We start from the raw sequence: 17,434 nt of genomic DNA, 5'->3' as shown, positions 1-17,434 counted from the left end.
TATTTGGTTGGAATAAATTTATTTCATCTGTCTGTAAACAAGGTGTTTAATAGTTATGGCATTTTTTTAAATGCATATTAAATCAGATGAGTTAGACTGTATCCCAGATGTAACAAAGTGCAGGGAAAGAAATGGACAAATCAGCAACAAGATTTGTTTTTAAATCTGTACATTATCCACAAGGCCCAAACAATAGAAGCAAATACTAGAATGTCCCTAAAGTAGTGCCATTCGAAAGAAACCTTTAATAGGTCAGTTAAAATCCATCTCACAATAGCAACAGTTCATTTTAACAATAGTATGGCACAGAATACATATGAAAAAAATTCATCACAAGACAGCCAAGTCCACAATAATGCAACTTCATATAAAAACTCAAGCTGCAAATAAAAGTTGGTCCTATGAAGAACAAACCGGACACACTCCAGATGGTTATGTTGGGATACCTAATGTCCATAATGGCAGCCTTTTACAATTTTACTAAAGAGTAGAGCTGGTGTGCAAAGAAAAAGACAGGAACAAAAATCTGAGCTATTGCAATGACGGAATGTCCCTGGGGATTCAATCAGTATGGTTACTATAAGGTCATGGGAGGAAGTGCATTTTGCTCTTGTTTTGCAGTTGCACTTGTCGTATGTCCCGTGGACACCATGATAAAAGGCTTGTCTCTACTCAAGTGCAACAACAATACTAAAAGCAATCTACTGCAGCTCTCAATAGCTCATCAACAAAAGTGATATTAATTGGTTAAATAAACCAGGCACTGCATAAAAGAAGATGGAAGCAAACCAAATACCTATATGCAAAGGGAGGGGGTGGGAAAAGAGTGAAGGAAAGATGCATGCACTTTTTCCTCCCAACCATGCGCTATGAAAGGAAGACTAAATGAGCTAGGTAAATGCTCAAAGTGCTGAAAGACATTGATCAAATTAGAGATTGTACAACCGGCACCTTGCTTAATATTAACTTATTTTAGTAATCAATATCCCATTAATTGCTAAGACAAAGTGATGCCCAACTTGGCATGCCCCCTCCCCCCAAATTTCAAGGTATCATGCAAATCATTATTGTGCTGCAATTATGTTGCCAGATAAGGTTGGTTACATACAGTGGTTAACATACAAATGATCCACTGGGCAAACAGGAATTGTGACATTAGAAAATAGGTAAAGAAAAATTAGCTACCATCTATAATCTGGTAGCACTGTGACCATAATTGGGGTGATGATGAAGACAGTTGCTAGGAAGATGGGGAGAGGCTGCTTACACATCAGACCTCCTCAGGTATAAAGCGAGTTCATATGCTTTCTTGTTAAGTGTGCCTCCGTGGACACCTTCCTTTCCCATGACTATAACCAATGCTGGAGTACACAAGGAAACAAAACAAAAGTGAACAGAATTATTTAAGGGGGGGAGGGCAGAAAGAAAGACACCTTTCCCCACCAACAGAGGGATACAAAGGAGACACAGGTTCATACCCCATCACCCTGCATTGCTAATAAAATTTCCAGAATTAAGACTCAAGCTTACAGCTAGGAAAGTTTAAGAGCAATTTTCCCCTAATACTTAACAGTCTGCCTAGCAGCTAGAACCCAGAGTCTCTCAAGTATTTTGCCATTGAGTATGCCTTCTTATTCAATCCGCCTCCATGGACCCCTTCTTTTCCCATTACAAAGACCAAGACTGAAAGAGAAAGAAGAAAAGTGTTTCAAAAGAAGTGTTAATCAAGAGAGTCACATAAGTTTTAGCAGACAGAACCCCGATTAATAAGTTAACATTAAGTCAGTTTTTCATGAACAACAAAGCACTGAAGTCAGCCAGGTCTCCAAAAAGGAGAACTTTCAAACTAGTAATATGCTGAAAACATTCTATTAACTGCATCTTGGAAGTCCAATCAGTGCAGCTGCAGTGCTTGATAACAATATCTTTACACTCGCTAGGAGGAAAAGAGTGTGATTGTTTACCTTTTTTTTTTTTTTTTAATATTGGCGTATACTTGATTTACAAATGTTGTGTTAGCTTCAGGTACATAGCAGAGTGACTGGTTATACATATACATGTGTTTTCTCTTTTTCAGATTTTTTTCCCATTTAGGTTATTAATACTGAGTAGAGTTCCCTGTGTAGATCCTTGTTTACTTTATATAGTAGTGTGTATTTGTTACTCTCAAACTCATAAGTTATCCCTCTTCCCCAACTTTTCCCCTTTGGTAACCGTAAGTTTGTTTTCTAAGTGTGTGAATATTTCTGTTTTATAAATAAATGCCTTTATATCTTTTTATTTTTAAGATTCCACATACAGGTGATTTATCTTTCTCTGTCTGACTTTTATTACTTTACTTAGTATAATCTCTAGGTCTATTCATGTTGCTGTAAATGGCATTCCTTTTATGGACATCTATCTTATATAGAAAACAAAAAACTTCTGATTAGCATGACAAATACGTATTAGACTGGTCCCCAAAAAATGAAAAAAATTTATTTACTTATAAAATTCTTCCTAAATTTAACTGCTTGATTAAGTACAAACTGTTAAGTCTTACCAGTGAGGCTAAATGTGTATTACTTCCAGAGAAAAACCAAGACTGAATTTTAAATAGCATTTTCAGTGCCATTCAGAAAAGCCCAAATGAAAAGTTCTGAAGGTTTGTGCTTACTGATATCCCGTGTTAGCTTTGTTTTTAATTGAGTATAAAACTCTAAAATAAATTTATTATTTCCAACAACAGGTTTTTCTATGATGCAGTTCAAAGGTCTATCCTCAAACTATGTGTATGTATATATCAAATTTTATATTTATTGCCACTAGATGTCAGTAGTGCAGTGTGGCACAAAACATTCTGGTTTTATGTCACATGGTTGATGTTTCTTTTTAATATATTTATCTGAGCTCAGCTACTTTTTGAGATTTATCTATTTCACAGCCATCTAATTTTCCTACACAGAAATACTCATACATAGCAATGCACAGCAGAACAAGAGGAACCTTTAGGACAGTCCTGGGAGTTGGTAGGCCCACTGCAGTAAATGATGGCTCATAGTAGCTTCAAGTTTCTTCACATGGTAGATTTGGTCTTAACATTAGATGGGCCAAATCTGCTACATTAGGCTACACCAGCCTTCTTTATTTACAAAACATTTTCACAGGTTGACACAATTAAATGTATTTGTAAACCAATTAGATGTCATAATAAATCTCAATTTTTAAAGTTTCTTTCAAAAATGAAGTGAGATTTATTTAGTACAGTAAGAATTTCTGCATTGATGATAGTCAGGAAACAAGAATTTCTGGATTAGTATATAAATGAAATATAATTTCCTATTTTTCAAATAAATCAGGCACATATAGTCTTTGAAAATATTTAATAAGTGCAAAACTTACTCCAAAACCATCAATTTCTCTCTTCTCCAGCAATGTTTCTAATAGAAATGGGGGCCAATATTAACTTTTCATTTTTTATGCTGAATAGTGAGTGACTGAAATGTGAGCAAGAAAGAAAAGGAAGACATTCAAAAGTCATAAACCCAGAGGGACTAAAATAACGAATTTGAATGATTTAACAATCTGAATAACTAGCAGTTGAGGAGACAAAGTGATTTTATTTTTTAACTTTTTATTTTAAAGTATTGATTAACAATGTTAATTTCAAGTGTAAAGTGGTTCAGTTATACATACAGAAGAGACAAATTCAGATTTTCAGTTTACTAAAGTTGGAACTGAAGACCTCATATAATATTTCCATTTCAACATAAAGTCAGGATCTCAGAGGTAAGGCTGTATATGCAGCTGCTATGAATCTAAAGCCGTGCCTCCTTCAGTGCTGGGCAGTTCACAAAAACCACCTTAATAGCCATTATGGACTAACACTTTATTCAAAATGTTAAAGAAACTGCTTAATAAGTTGTAATGTGTCTTGCAACTATTAACCAAAAGGGTACTTTACTTACCTCTACCAGCTCTGCCGACGGCAACGTTGTATGTTGGCTCCCCACCTTGACTCTTTGTCCGGATGTCCATTGTGCAGTCACCATCCACGTATAGGCTATCTCTGATCACTGAGCACTTCTTTGCGCCAAGAGTCAAACCATTGGTAAAGAAACCTTCCCGGTCTTTTCCTACAATCATATCTATTTCTACTGGCTGCCCCCGCCCCCAACCACATTAAAAAAAAAGAGAGAGAGAGAGAAAAAACAAAAAGTTATAGTTAATTTCTTATCTTTGTGTAACAGGAAAAGTGTCAAGTTTGTACTACTGCTACAAGACATCCACATTTCATTAATGTAAAACCAAGTTTCAGTCGTTTCTAAAGAGAGTCGTCTGTTAACTAAGCCCAGTCTATGCAAACAATCTCCAGTTGGTAGTTGACACTAGATAAACCACAAACTTAAGAGTTATTTATAAACTTGTTTCAAGTCAGGTGGTACCCGAAGTGCTTATGTAATGGTAAAGACTCACCTAAAAACTTTCAACAAAATCTTATCTATCACAGTCACAGTAACAGTCTTGTCATATCAAACTTAAAGTTGTTTGAAAATCTCCTGAAACAAAGTCCATGCTTGGCAGATCTGTTCACATCTACTCTGCTTCAAATAGCTTGACATACCCCGCCCCCCCCACCCCGAGTATGAACTTCAAGCCCTGAATCTCAGCGCATCCCCAAATTCATATTTCCCTCCTCTTTTATTTTAGCCGCTACTCCCTCTCCAACTTTCCTTTTCCTCCTTCCTCAGTAATCAGTTTTCTTTCTGGGCAAAGGCAAAGAGGATTCTGTCTGTAGCACTGCAATAGGCAACCATAAAAGGATAGAGAAAATGGAGGGAGAGTGGGAAAGAAACTGAGGTAGCGACCAGAACCGGAAAGGAGAAAACGTGCATTCTAACATTCCATGAATAAGAAGGAAGGCGTCGCCCCCATCAGAACTGCAGAGTCATAGCAGGCCCCAGCCATTTCCAAGCACACTCCCGCAATCTTCCCAGCCAGACAGCGGGAACTCACACACAAAGACAAGAGGACTGCAGGGAAAAAGTTGATCGCCAGACGCCAATTCTCTGTAAGAATTGTAGTCCACTGCGGCAACAGAGAACCTGAAAGTACCTGGATCAGGGGTTCTACACAGTTAGACCTTAAACCGTGTTAAGTAGTACAAGAATGATTAGTAGCACCCATAGTAAGGGGCCTGAATTTTGGCATTTGATAGGAAGGGGGCGTGAAGCTTAGGAAATTAAAGAGAATGGTCCTGTATTTGATATAATGTCACCGTTTTAGACCCTTGTGCAGAAAGAGGCAAAACAATAAAGCAGCACTGGAGGGCTTATTGACAATTATTCCCCAAACATGTGGCAAACGAGTCAAACCACCAACTCACAAGAAAATCAGGCACCGGGAAGCATTAATCTGCATTAGTTCCCTCACGAAGATCAGTAAAGAGGGAGGGACTTGGAGAACTGAAGCGTCCCCTCGGTCTTCGCAGATTTTTGAAAGCTCCAAGCACCCCCTTTTTTTAGAGCTCTGTTGCGTAATTGGGGATAACGGTATATCGATGAATCTCCATAGGAGAGAAATCAATGGCAGTTCGCCATCTTGGAGAATTAAAAAAAAAATCTTATGGAGCCAGAGATTCACGATTCCACCTACGTTGTCTGCGTACATTTCTCGCAAGCCCAAGAGGCCTGGACACCGGCAAACCTACGCCAAGTGGCCGCGAGGATCCTGGGGGCCGGGCAGCCACCGCCTCCCACAGCTCGCGGCGCGGGCGGCGCGCCGTCACTGGAGCTAGGGGCGGCCCGGCCACCCGAGGACCCCGCTTCCACTCGGGAACGTACAAAGCAAACCTCAGGGCTTCCAGGGGACCCCGGGGCGGCGGCGCGGAAGGCGAAAAGGCCCCCCACCCACGAACCGGTGCGCGCCCCCTCCCCCAGCCTCATCCGGACAAGCGCTGGGAACCGGCGAGCCGGCCGCCGCCCCCGCCACTCAGCGCAGCCCCGGCGAGGGGGCGTCCCCGGGCCTCGGCCTCTCCGCCCGCCCAGGAGCCGCATCCTCGGCGCCCGCCGCCCCGCACACCTGCCGGCGCGGCCCTGCCCGAGTCCGGCCCCGCGCGGCGGCGCCCCCACGGCCGGCCCCGCGTGGGTCCGGAGCCGGGAACCCAGGTACCCGCCGGTGCTCACCGTAATGCTCTGGAAGACGCCCCCGGCCGTGGCTGCCCAGACGTATTTGGCGTCGCAGTAGCCGACAATGGCGGCCTCCTGGCAGCAGCCATCGCACATCAGGTTATCCACGTAGCTCTGCCAACCGGCCATCTTCGAGCCCTTCGCACTGCAGCGGGGACGGCAAGGAGCAGCAGGCGCAGCGGCGGCGGCGGGCGCGGGCGGCGGCGGCGGCGCGGGGGGAGGCGGGGCGGGGGCGGAGAGGAGGCGGCTCTGCGCAAGCACCGACCGCCCCCCTCCCCGAGGAGCTGCGGAGGGAGGACGCGGGCACGGCGGTGAGGGACAAGCCGCGGAGCGCGCCCGGCCCGGCCGCCCGCCCGCCCGCGACCGCGGGGCTGATCAACTAGCGGCGGCAGGCTGCGGAGCTGCTGTGCCGGCGACGGCGCTGGAGACTGCTCCTCGCCGCGGCTCCCTTAGCTCTCCGCCGTGCCGGCGGGGCGTGCGCGCGCGCGTGCGTGCGATCCTTCCGCGGCGTCCTGACTCTGAGGGTCCCGGGAAGGGAGGGGGAGACTGAGCGGGGGCGCGGGCGCGGAGGGATACCGCCCGGGGCAACCTCGGCGCCACGTGCGGCCGGCGGCGTCTGAGAGAGGCGGGCTGCCGAGGGGGGCTGAGCCTCGGAACCCGGGCCTGCGGAGAGGGCGTCTCCCTGGTCGCACTCGGTACCCCTGGGACGGCGGCGTCTGGGGCGCCTCGGAGTCCCCGCGTCCGGGCGGTGAAACGCCGCGGCCCTGCGGCCGGCGGCTCGGGATGCGGAATCTTGCGCCTCGGTGTCGGATTGCAGAGTTGCCCTGGTGACGGGATGCGGAGCGTTGGCTCCTCTTTGTGGTCCCGGAGGGCGGGTAGCAGAGTCGGCCATGGTCATCTTAGGCATCCTCAGTGGGACCCTCTTCTCTGGACCTCTCGGCCACAAAGGCTACCAGGCGGGCGCGCTCCAGCAATCTGAAATCAGAGTGGCATGCTTGGCTTTCAGGAACATTTCTGAGCTTTGCCGGTCTTTCATTGTTGCTTCATTTGGGTACCAAGGGCCTCTCATTGTGTGGGTTCCTTGACAGGAAGAGCCTCTCTTCCCCTGTCTTAAAGCTGCTAAATTGCTCGTAAATTCCGAAGGAAACAAATAGCGAGCAATGTAAAACGATTGGTTGGTAACTGGGAATATTACTGGTGGGTCGAAGAAATTTGAATGTATAAATGAACATGTTACTATTTCTACTCTCAAAAGGTAAACTAATTTCGGGACCCAGATCGGAGAATGGCTTGCATTTAGGTGGTAAAACATGGGTAGAGTCCCTGTGAATAGTGTGTGGTCTTTAGTAACCGCTGGGCGTTATGACTATGCAAAGGATTAGGAGACGTCCGACAATTTCTATTTTAAAGGAACTGAACGATCTGTCAATCAAGGAAGAGAGCGTCTCAAAGCGTTTTTTAAAAAGTTGATTTTAGCTTTAAAATTATCATGTAAGGTCACAATTAGTGACAAGGAGGATTCCACAGATGTTGCTCAGGAAAGAAGATAAAAACGTTGCTGCGTAATCTAATTGGTTCTGACGTTTTGTATATTTTCTGATGTTTGCTTTGAAATGTACAACTCTTATCGGCGAGGAAGGGAAATCACCGTAAGAGAACTCCCAGGTCAGGCTCCTATCAGATTGAGATAATGTATTCTCTCATGTTCTGATGATACATAGAACCTATGTGCTATAAAATGTGTGCCAAACTTGTTTCATTTTTGCAAATGTGCCGCCCACCTGACTTAGTTAAACTTACTCATTCTTGTTTACTACTTTTTTGGTGCGTATGGTGGTCGCTGATGGTTTTAATCCTGCAGTTTTACCAGTTTATCAGTCTCAAAGTTATTGACACACTGTGCTGGTAGCACAGTGCCAGTGTATCATTAAGCTGTACACTTATTTGTGCTCTTTGTACGTGTTGTAATTCAGTAAATTTAAACAGTAAACAAAGGTAACGAGGAAAAAAATAATAAAATGATAGTTTGAAGTTGAAATTGACTTATTTATAAATCTACAATAAAGTTTTGAAGTTTTTAAGGTTTAATTTTTAGACTATTTTCTTCACAGAGCAAAGCAATGCAAATAATTCTTGTTCTTTTATTGTCTAAACAGCAAAAGAATTAAGTCAGCTGAATATTCTGCATATTCAAATCTCAAGAGATTCTAAAACACATTGGGTAAAACAAAAGAATTTAAAATTCTTATCATTTTTTAATATTTTTCAAAACATAAACCTAAAATTACTGTTTTATTTTTCAAACTGTGTCATTTCTATCCCAGTATTGCACACAGAATTCCTCCTCCAGGGGATCTTCCTGACCCCTGGAGAATAAAAATAAAAAAGTAGAAGAACTATGAAAAATAAACTTGTATAATAGACTAACTAGGTTTTACAGTTTAGATTTTGAGATGATGCATTTGAAGAGTATTTACTGTCTCTTTTTGGTATAATAAAAGACTCCTAATGCCCTTTTTCTTGAGAACAAGCCTCAGAGCATGGCTGCCTTATTTTCTATTTGTATACAGTGTTCCTATTTCATTTAACTGTTGTTTACCACAAGGTGTTTCAAAAGGCATAAGTAGATGTTGAACACTGTTTTAAGAATTGCAATGTAAGTCCAAAAGAGTATCAATATGAGAAAAAGTACCAATTTGTATCTTTCTCTGCTTTTATTCTGGATAATTGATAATAGTGATGTCTGGGCAGAACCAAAGAAAAATAAAAGCGCTGTTGTTGAAACAGATATCCAGAAGTAGCTAATAACAATCAGTTATAGCATATTTAAATGAGGAATGCATTATTATGCAGTGTTTCCAAAATATTTTATTCTTATTTAGAATAAGTAATAATAACTGTGGTAAGTCATATTTAATGTACAGTCAAGGAGTGCCTGAGCCATTTATGTCCACATATAAAAAATCATTTGACATTTTAGCAAAACACCAAGAAACAAGTTGAAATTAGGATGTATCCAATCTGATAACTGTGGTGTTGGCAAAGACTCTTGAGAGTCCCTTGGTCAGCAAGGAGATCCAACCAGTCAATCCTAAAGGAAATCAGTCCTGAATATTCATTGGAAGGACTGATCCTAAAGCTGAAACTCCAATACTTTGGCTGCCTGATGTGAAGAACTGACTCATTGGAAAAGACCCTGATGCTGGGAAAGATTAAAGGCGGGAGGAGAAGGGGAAAACAGAGGATGAGAAGATTGGATGGCATCACCGACTCAATGTACATGAGTTTAAGAGTAAACTCTGGGAGTTCGTGATGGACAGGGAGGCCTGGTGTGCTGCAGTCCATGGGGTTGCAAAGAGTCGGACATGACTGAGCGACTGAACTAAACTGAACCTGATGAACATTGGGGTAAGAGCTATAGAACTAACCCCAATACAGTAAAACTCTAATAATAATAACTAGGCCCACCTCAAGTCCTCATTTAAGATTTTGACTTCCACACTTGTTTTTCTTCAAAGGTGTTTTAATTATAAAATTGTCACACAATCAAGAAAGTTCAGAAAATAGAGCAAAAGCACCATTAATGCCACAAGCAATACAAATGTTATCTTTTAAATCTATTCACTTGTTTTATGATTTTTACAGTTAAGAACAAGGAGTACCTACAATTCTGGATTTGTCAATTTTACCCTGAAACTATGATTTTTTTTTTACTAGCTTTAGGTTATTTAATACAAGTTAACAATACATTTTCTTTCTGATAAATTGAACTTTCAAGTAATATCCCTCTTTAGGGCTTCCCAGGTAGTGCTAGTGATAAATTATCTACCCGCCAGTTCAGGAGACATAAGAGATGTGGGTTTGATTCCTGGGGTGGGAAGATCCCCCGGAGAAGGAAGTGGTAACCCACTCCAGTATTCTTATCTGGAAAACTCCATGGACAGAGAAGCCTGGGTGAGCTACAGTTCATGGAGTTTCATAAGAGTCAGACACAACTGAGCACAACGGCCTTCTTTATTACCAGTATTATTTTTTGTTGTAAAATCTATTTTTTTAAATTGAAGTATAATTGATTTACAATGTTGTGTTTCTGGTGTACAGGAAAATGATTCAGTTATATATTGTTATTTGGTCACTAAGCCATGTCCAGGGTAAAGTCTGTTTTGTCAGATTTTAAACGATGTTACGCTTTCTTTTTCGTTTTTAAATTTTATTTTTGGCTGTACTGGGTCTTCACTGCTGTGTGTGGGCTTTCTGTAGTTGGGGAGGGGGTGCTACTCTCTAGTTGTGGTGTGCAGGCTTCTCATTGCAGCGGCTTCTCTCATTGCACAGCACAGGCAAGCTCAGGTGCACAGGCTCTAAGGTGCAAGCTCAGTGGTAGCACACAGGCTTAGTTGCTTTGTGGCATGAGGGATCTTTCCAGATCAGGGATGCAACCCATGTCCAGTGCATTGGCAGTCAGATTGCTAACCACTGGGCCAGCAGGGAAGTCCGCTGCTCTCCATTTATTGATATTTACCTAATATATCCTTCCTGTCTCCCTCCTCTCTCCCGCCTCCCCTTTGCCTCCCTCTCCTTCTTTCTCTTCCTTCTGGTCCTCCCTCCTCCTTCCTCTCCATCTCATACTCTCACTTTCTCTGTCCTTAAGTTTTAATGTCTCCTTTTATATCCACTTAGCTACATTTTATCTTTTTGTCTAATATGCATCAGTTCAGTCAGTTCAGTCCCTCAGTGGTGTCCGACTCTTTGCGACCCCATGAATCACAGCACGCCAGGCCTCCCTGTCCATCACCAACTCCTGGAGTTCACTCAAACTCACCTCCATCGAGTTCATGATGCCATCCAGCCATCTCATTCTCTGTCGTCCCCTTCTCCTCCCACCCCCAATCCCTCCCAGCATCAGAGTCTTTTCCAGTGAGTCAACTCGTCGCAGGAGGTGGCCAAAGTATTGGAGTTTCAGCTTTAGCATCAGTCCTTCCAATGAACACCCAGGACTGATCTCCTTTAGAATGGACTGGTTGGATCTCCTTGCAGTCCAAGGGACTCTCAAGAGTCTTTTCCAACACCACAGTTCAAAAACATCAATTTCTTTGGTGATCAGCTTTCTTCACAGTCCAACTCTCACATCCATACATGACCACTGGGAAAAACCATAGCCTTGACTAGACGGACCTTTGTTGGCAAAGATATGTCTCTGCTTTTTATTATGCTATCTAGGTTGGTCATGACTTTCCTTCCAAGGAGTAAGCGTCTTTTAATTTCATGGCTGCAATCACCATCTGCAGTGATTTTGTAGCCCAAAAAGATAAAGTCTGATACTGTTTCCACTGTTTCCCCATCTATTTCCCATCTATTGAGTTTTAAGCCAACTTTTTCACTCTCCTCTTTCACTTTCATCAAGAGGCTTTTTAGTTCCTCTTCACTTTCTGCCGTAAGGGTGGTGTCATCTGCATATCTGAGGTTCAAATTTTCCAAATTTGCTGGCATATTGACATTTCTCCTGGCAATCTTGATTCCAGCTTGTGCTTCTTCCAACCCAGCGCTCCTCATGATGTATTCTGCATATAAGTTAAATAAGCAGGGTGACAGCATACAGCCTTGATGTACTCCTTTTCCTATTTGGAACAAGTCTGTTGTTCCATGTCCAGTTCTCACTGTTGCTTCCTGACCTGCATATAGGTTTCTCAAGAGGCAGGTCAGGTGGTCTGGTATTCCCATCTCTTTAAGAATTTTCCACAGTTTGTGGTGATCCATACAGTCAAAGGCTTTGGCATAGTCAATAAAGCAGAAATAGATGTTTTTCTGAACTCTCTTGCCTTTTCCATGATCCTGCGGATGTTGGCAATTTGATCTCCGGTTTCTCTGCCTTTTCTAAAACCTGCTTGAACATCTGGGAGTTCATGGTTCACATATTGCTGAAGCCTGACTTGGAGAATTTTGAGCATGACTTTACTAGCGTGTGAGATGAGTGCAATTGTGCGGTAGTTTGAGCATTCTTTGGCATTGCCTTTCTTTGGGATTGGAATGAAGACTAACCTTTTCCAGTCCTGTGGCCACTGCTGAGTTTTCCGAATTTGCTGGCATATTGAGTGCAGCACTTTCACAGCATCTTTCAGAATTTGCAATAGCTCCACTGGAATTCAATCACCTCCACTAGCTTTGTTTGTAGTGATGCTTCCTAAGGCCCACTTGACTTCACATTCCAAGATGTTTGGCTCTAGGTGAGTGATCACACCATCGTGATTATCTGGGTCGTGAAGATCTTTTTTGTACAGTTCTTCTGTGTATTCTTGCCACCTCTTCTTAATATCTTCTCCTTCTGTTAGATCCATACCATTTCTGTCCTTTATCGAGCCCATCTTTAATATGCATACTATTCTTTAATTTTTTTATTCATGTGGAACTCATATGTTCATTTTCTATTCTTTTAGTGTTACACTGAAATTTTACTATGCATATTTAATAGAATAAAACTTTAAATAATATATTACACCCTCCAACCAGATAATCCAAGGACCTTAAGACACTTTATGTCTGGTCAACCCTTTTCATAATACTATTATTTTACACAGATGCTTCAGTTCAATTCAGTCACTCAGTCATGTCTGACTCTTTGTGACCCCATGGGCTGCAGCATGCCAGGTTTCCCTGTCCATCACCAACTCCTGGAGCTTGCTCAAACTCATGTCCATCGAGTCGGTGATGCCTTCCAGCCATCTCATTCTCTGTTGTCCCCTTCTCCTCCTGCCTTCAATCTTTCCCAGCATCGGGGTCTCTTCTAACAAGTCAGTGTTCCCCATCAGGTGGCCAAAGTATTGGAGCTTTAGCATCAGTGCTTCCAATGAATATTCAGGTCTATCTCCTCTAGGATTGCCTGGTTGGATCTCCTTGCAGTCCAAGGGACTCTCAAGAGTCTTCTCCAACACCACAGTTCAAAATTGACAGTTCTTCGCTGCTCAGCTTTCTTTATGGTCCATTTCTCACATCCATATATAACTGCTGGAAAAATCATAGCTTTAACTAGATGGACCTTTGTTGGCAAAGTAATATCTCTGCTTTTTAATATGCTATCCTGGTTGGTCATAGCTTTTCTTCCAAGGAGCAAGCATCTTTTAATTTCATGGCTACAATCACCATCTGCAGTGATTTTGGAGCCCAAGAAAATAATCTCTCTCACTGTTTCCATTGTTTCCCTATCTATTTGCCATGAAGTGATGGGACTGAATGCCCTGATATTCATTTTTTGAATGTTGAGTTTTAAGCCACCTTTTTCACTCTCCTCTTTCACTTTCATCAAGAGACTCTTCAGTTCCTCTTTGATTTCTGCCATAGGGTGGAGTCATCTGCATATTTGAGGTTATTGATATTTCTTCCAGCAATCTTGATTCCAGCTTGTGTTTCATCCAGCCCAGCATTTCGCATGATGTACTCTGCATATAAGTTAAATAAGTAGGGTGACAGTATACAGCCTTGACATATTAATTTCCTAATTTGGAACCAGTCTGCTGTTCCATGTCTGTTTCTGTTGCTTCTTGATCTCCATACAGATTTCTCAGGAGGCAGGTCAGGTGGTCTGGTATTCCCATCTCTTTCAGAATTTTCCACAGTTTGTTGTGATCCACACAGTCAAAGGCTTTGGCATAGTCAATAAAGCAGAAGTAGATATTTTTCTGGAACTTTCTTGTTTTTTCAATGATCCAACAGATGTTGGCAATTTGATTTGTGGTTCCTCTGCCTTTTCTAAATCCAACTTAAACATCTGGAAGTTCATGGTTCACGTACTGTTGAAGCCTCGCCTGGAGAATTTTGAGCATTACTTTGCTAGCGTGTGAGATGAGTGCAATTATGCAGTAGTTTGAGCATTTTTTGGCATTACCTTTCTTAGGGATTGGAATGAAAACTGACCTTTTCCAGTCCTGTGGCCACTGCTGAGTTTTCCAGATTTACTGGCATAATGAGTGCAGCACTTGAACAGTGTCATCTTTTAGAATTTATAAATAGATCAGCTGGAATTCCTTCATCACCACTAGTTGTTCATAGTGATGCTTCCTAAGGCCCACTTGACTTCGAACTCCAGGATGTCTGGCTCTAGGTGAGTGATCACGCCATCGTGATTATCTGGGTCATGAAGATCTTTTTTGTACAGTTCTTCTGTGTATTCTTGTCACCTCTTCTTAATATTTTCTGCTTCTATTAGGTCCATACCGTTTCTGTCCTTTATTGTGCCCATCTTTGCATGAAATGTTCCACAGACATTTATGTACATTGCCGAAGAATTGATGCTTTTGAACTGTGGTGCTGGAGAAGACTCTTGAGAGTCCCTTGGACTGCAAGGAGATCCAGTCAGTCCATTCTAAAGGAGATCAATCCTGGGTGTTCATTGGAAGGACTGATGCTAAAGCTGAAACTCCAATCTTTTGGCCACCTCCTGCGACGAGTTGACTCACTGGAAAAGACTCTGATGCTGGGAGGGATTGAGGGCAGGAGGAGACGGGGACAACAGAGAATGAGATGGCTGGATGGCATCACCAACTCTGTGGACATGAGTTTGAGTGAACTCCGGGAGTTGGTGATGGACAGGGAGGCCTGGCGTGCTGTGATTCATGGGGTCACAAAGAGTCGGACACGACTGAGTGACTGAACTGAACTGAACTGAACTGATATGTTACCTGTTTTATTCACTTGCCATTGCTTCTCATATTTCAGACCATCATTTTATGATCCTTTACTTCTTTTAAAGTAAATATTTAGAAGTTCTTTTAGTGGAGGTCTCTTGATGGGAAATTGTTTATTTTTGCTTATCTGAAAATGTCTTTATATCACTTTCATTCTGAAAAAAATAGATTGGATCTACAATGCAAGAGTGACACCTTTAAGATGCTATTATTTCTTTCTTCCCGATTTTCATCATTGCTGCTGTACTTTATAATCTGTCCTTTTTCTCTGCTTTTGGGATCCTTTTGTCTTTGCTGTTCCACAATGATGTATTTATGCCTGGTTTTATTTTACTTGGAAAAATAGATTTATATCTGTGATCACTTGTGGAAAATTCTCAATCATCACCCCTTCAATTATTCCTTTTCCCAGTCCTCTCTTTTTGGATTCAAAATAAATGTTTCTTTTTCCTCTTCTTTTCTCCATACCTCTTAGCTTGTTTTATATTTTTCATCTTCTTACCTCTCTGTGCTTCATTCTGGGAAATTTCTTTTGCCAAATGTTCCAATTCACTGTTTGACTATGTTTCACTTGTGATTAGACCCCTAAATTGAGCTTTTTAATTCCTAAAAATCCATGTTTTTTTATTTTTATAAATTCTCTTTTATTGTCACACAGATCTTTCTCATTATTCCTGGTAGTCTCATTGCTTGCCCAACTTTGTGGTTCCATCCTTTATTTCTTTAAACATTTCTTACCTAGTTATTCTGTACTCTTGTATATAACAGTTTCAATATCTAAATAAGTTGTGTTAGTTTTCTCTCATACATAGTGGCTTGCCTCCTGTGTACCTGGTGATCTTCAGTTCAGTTCAGTTCAGTCGTTCAGTCGTGTCCAACTCTTTGCAACCCCATGAATCACAGCACGCCAGGCCTCCCTGTCCATCACCAACTCCCGGAGTTCACTCAAACTCATGTCCACAGAGTTGGTGATGCCATCCAGCCATCTCATTCTCTGTCGTCCCCGTCTCTTCCCACCCCCAACCTTTCCCAGCATCAGAGTCTTTTCCAGTGAGTCAACTCGTCGCATGAGGTGGCCAAACCTGGTGATCTTAGATTATGAATTTATATTTCCTGGATCTTAAATAAGTGGGAATCCTAATGGCTTAACTTGAGGACAGTTCCTTTCAAAGATAATTTGTATCTGCTTCTGCTGTGTGTTCAGGAGTTCTAGAAACCTGGGGCCACTTTAAACCTCTCTCTGTTGTCCCCTGTACGCAGGTGTCTTGTAAATGCAGGAGTATCGGATTCACCTCCTCACACAGAGCTGCTGTTTTTGTACTCAGACCAACTACATCTCTCCAGCATACATGAAGATCCCTGCTCTAATTTCTGCTGAAGACATTTCTCCTTATTTGATAGGAAGAGGAGTCTTTGAAGATTTTTTAATTTCTGAGAACCAAGAAAAACATCAAAAAATGTTTTTTATCCAGATCTAGTTGTTTTGCAGCTGGATGATTCCCTCACAATATCTAGTCCACTGTGATGCCAGAAGTAAAAGTCATACTCATAACTTTACATCTTATGTGATTCATTCAATAACTATAAATTGAACATAGGTTTCCAGCTTGGGTACTGCTCGGTGCTATTTACTGAGACAAGGAATATGGAAAGTTGAACAACACATAGAAGGGAGATGTTAAGCTTAGTTGACTTTTAGTGAAAATGTTGCTTGGCAGTGAGATATAGAGCTCCGTAGTTCAAAAGAGAGGTCTAGGCTCAAGATCGCATTCAGAAATGAGTAAAGGAAGAGACATTCACCATGAAAACAGAATGGAGTGGCCAGAGAAGTTAGGTGGGGACTCAAGCCAGTAAATCATAAATGCAGAAGGAAAAGAGTTTCTCGAAATGGTAGGAATGGACAAAGTAGCAAAACTTAGAAATCAAATAAGAGAAGGGTTGAAAGGTACTCAAATATTATGTGATATGACATATATGGAATCCTAAAAATGATAGGAAAGGACTTATTTACAAAACAGAAATAGACACAGACATAGAAAACAAATTTACCAAAAGGGGGAAAGGGATAAATTGGGAATTTGGGGTTAACAGATACACACCACTGTATATAAAATAGACAAGATCCTACTGTATAGCACAGGAAACTATATTCAATATTTCATAATCTATAAATGGAAAAGAATCTTGAAAAGTATGTTATATACATGTACATATGTGTATACATATATCAGAATCACTATATCTAAAACTATCACAACATTATAGGTCAACTATATTTCATTTTTTAATGTAAAAAGAAACACCTTGTGCTGTAATGATTCTCAACTTCATAAATAACATCCCAAAATCCATAGATGAAATGAACACCTTAAAAACTTTGAGTACAGGGAGAAGAATTGGCCTTAGACAAAAGACTGGAAACCTTTATTATAATGGTGGTGTATGATTGTAGTTTTTTCACTTTTTTACTGCAGTATAAGACACAGAAAAGAGAGCCAATCATAAATGCATACCATGATGATTTTCACCAAGTGAACTCAGCCAGTTAACCCACACCTAGATCAAGAAACAAGATAATATCAGAAGCCCAAG

General features: G+C 41.7%; 1 protein-coding gene across 2 annotated transcripts; it reads right to left on the bottom strand.

Moving 5' to 3' along the window:
- Positions 1–6,468, bottom strand: PFN2 (profilin 2). 2 transcript variants are annotated; one of them, XM_055411913.2, is made up of 3 exons: positions 6,165–6,468; positions 3,948–4,140; positions 1–1,683 (listed from the first exon to the last, which is right to left on the bottom strand). In XM_055411913.2, exons 1-3 carry the CDS (start codon positions 6,294–6,296, stop codon positions 1,586–1,588), a joined length of 423 nt encoding a protein of 140 aa, XP_055267888.1. In that variant the 5' UTR covers positions 6,297–6,468; the 3' UTR covers positions 1–1,585. The 2 variants fall into 2 exon arrangements, with proteins under 2 accessions (XP_055267888.1, XP_055267896.1); XM_055411921.2 differs by having other exon boundaries at positions 1–1,361.
- Positions 6,469–17,434: the final 10,966 nt, after the last annotated feature.

This window comes from Moschus berezovskii, chromosome 1, assembly GCF_049115385.1.
Source record: "Moschus berezovskii isolate FMDL1 chromosome 1, NW_MosBer_1.0, whole genome shotgun sequence".
NCBI lineage: Eukaryota > Metazoa > Chordata > Mammalia > Artiodactyla > Moschidae > Moschus > Moschus berezovskii.
Note: the sequence above shows the minus strand (reverse complement) of the source record. Positions and strands in the feature narration are given on the sequence as shown.

Coding starts and splice junctions, on each gene's coding strand:
- PFN2 (XM_055411913.2), bottom strand. CDS start 6,296: ATGGCCGGTTGGCAGAGCTACGTGGATAACCTGATGTGCGATGGCTGC. Junction 4,141..6,164: donor GCGTCTTCCAGAGCATTACG/GTGAGCACCGGC, acceptor GGGCGGGGGCAG/CCAGTAGAAATAGATATGAT. Junction 1,684..3,947: donor CGTCGGCAGAGCTGGTAGAG/GTAAGTAAAGTA, acceptor TTTCTCTTTCAG/TCTTGGTCTTTGTAATGGGA.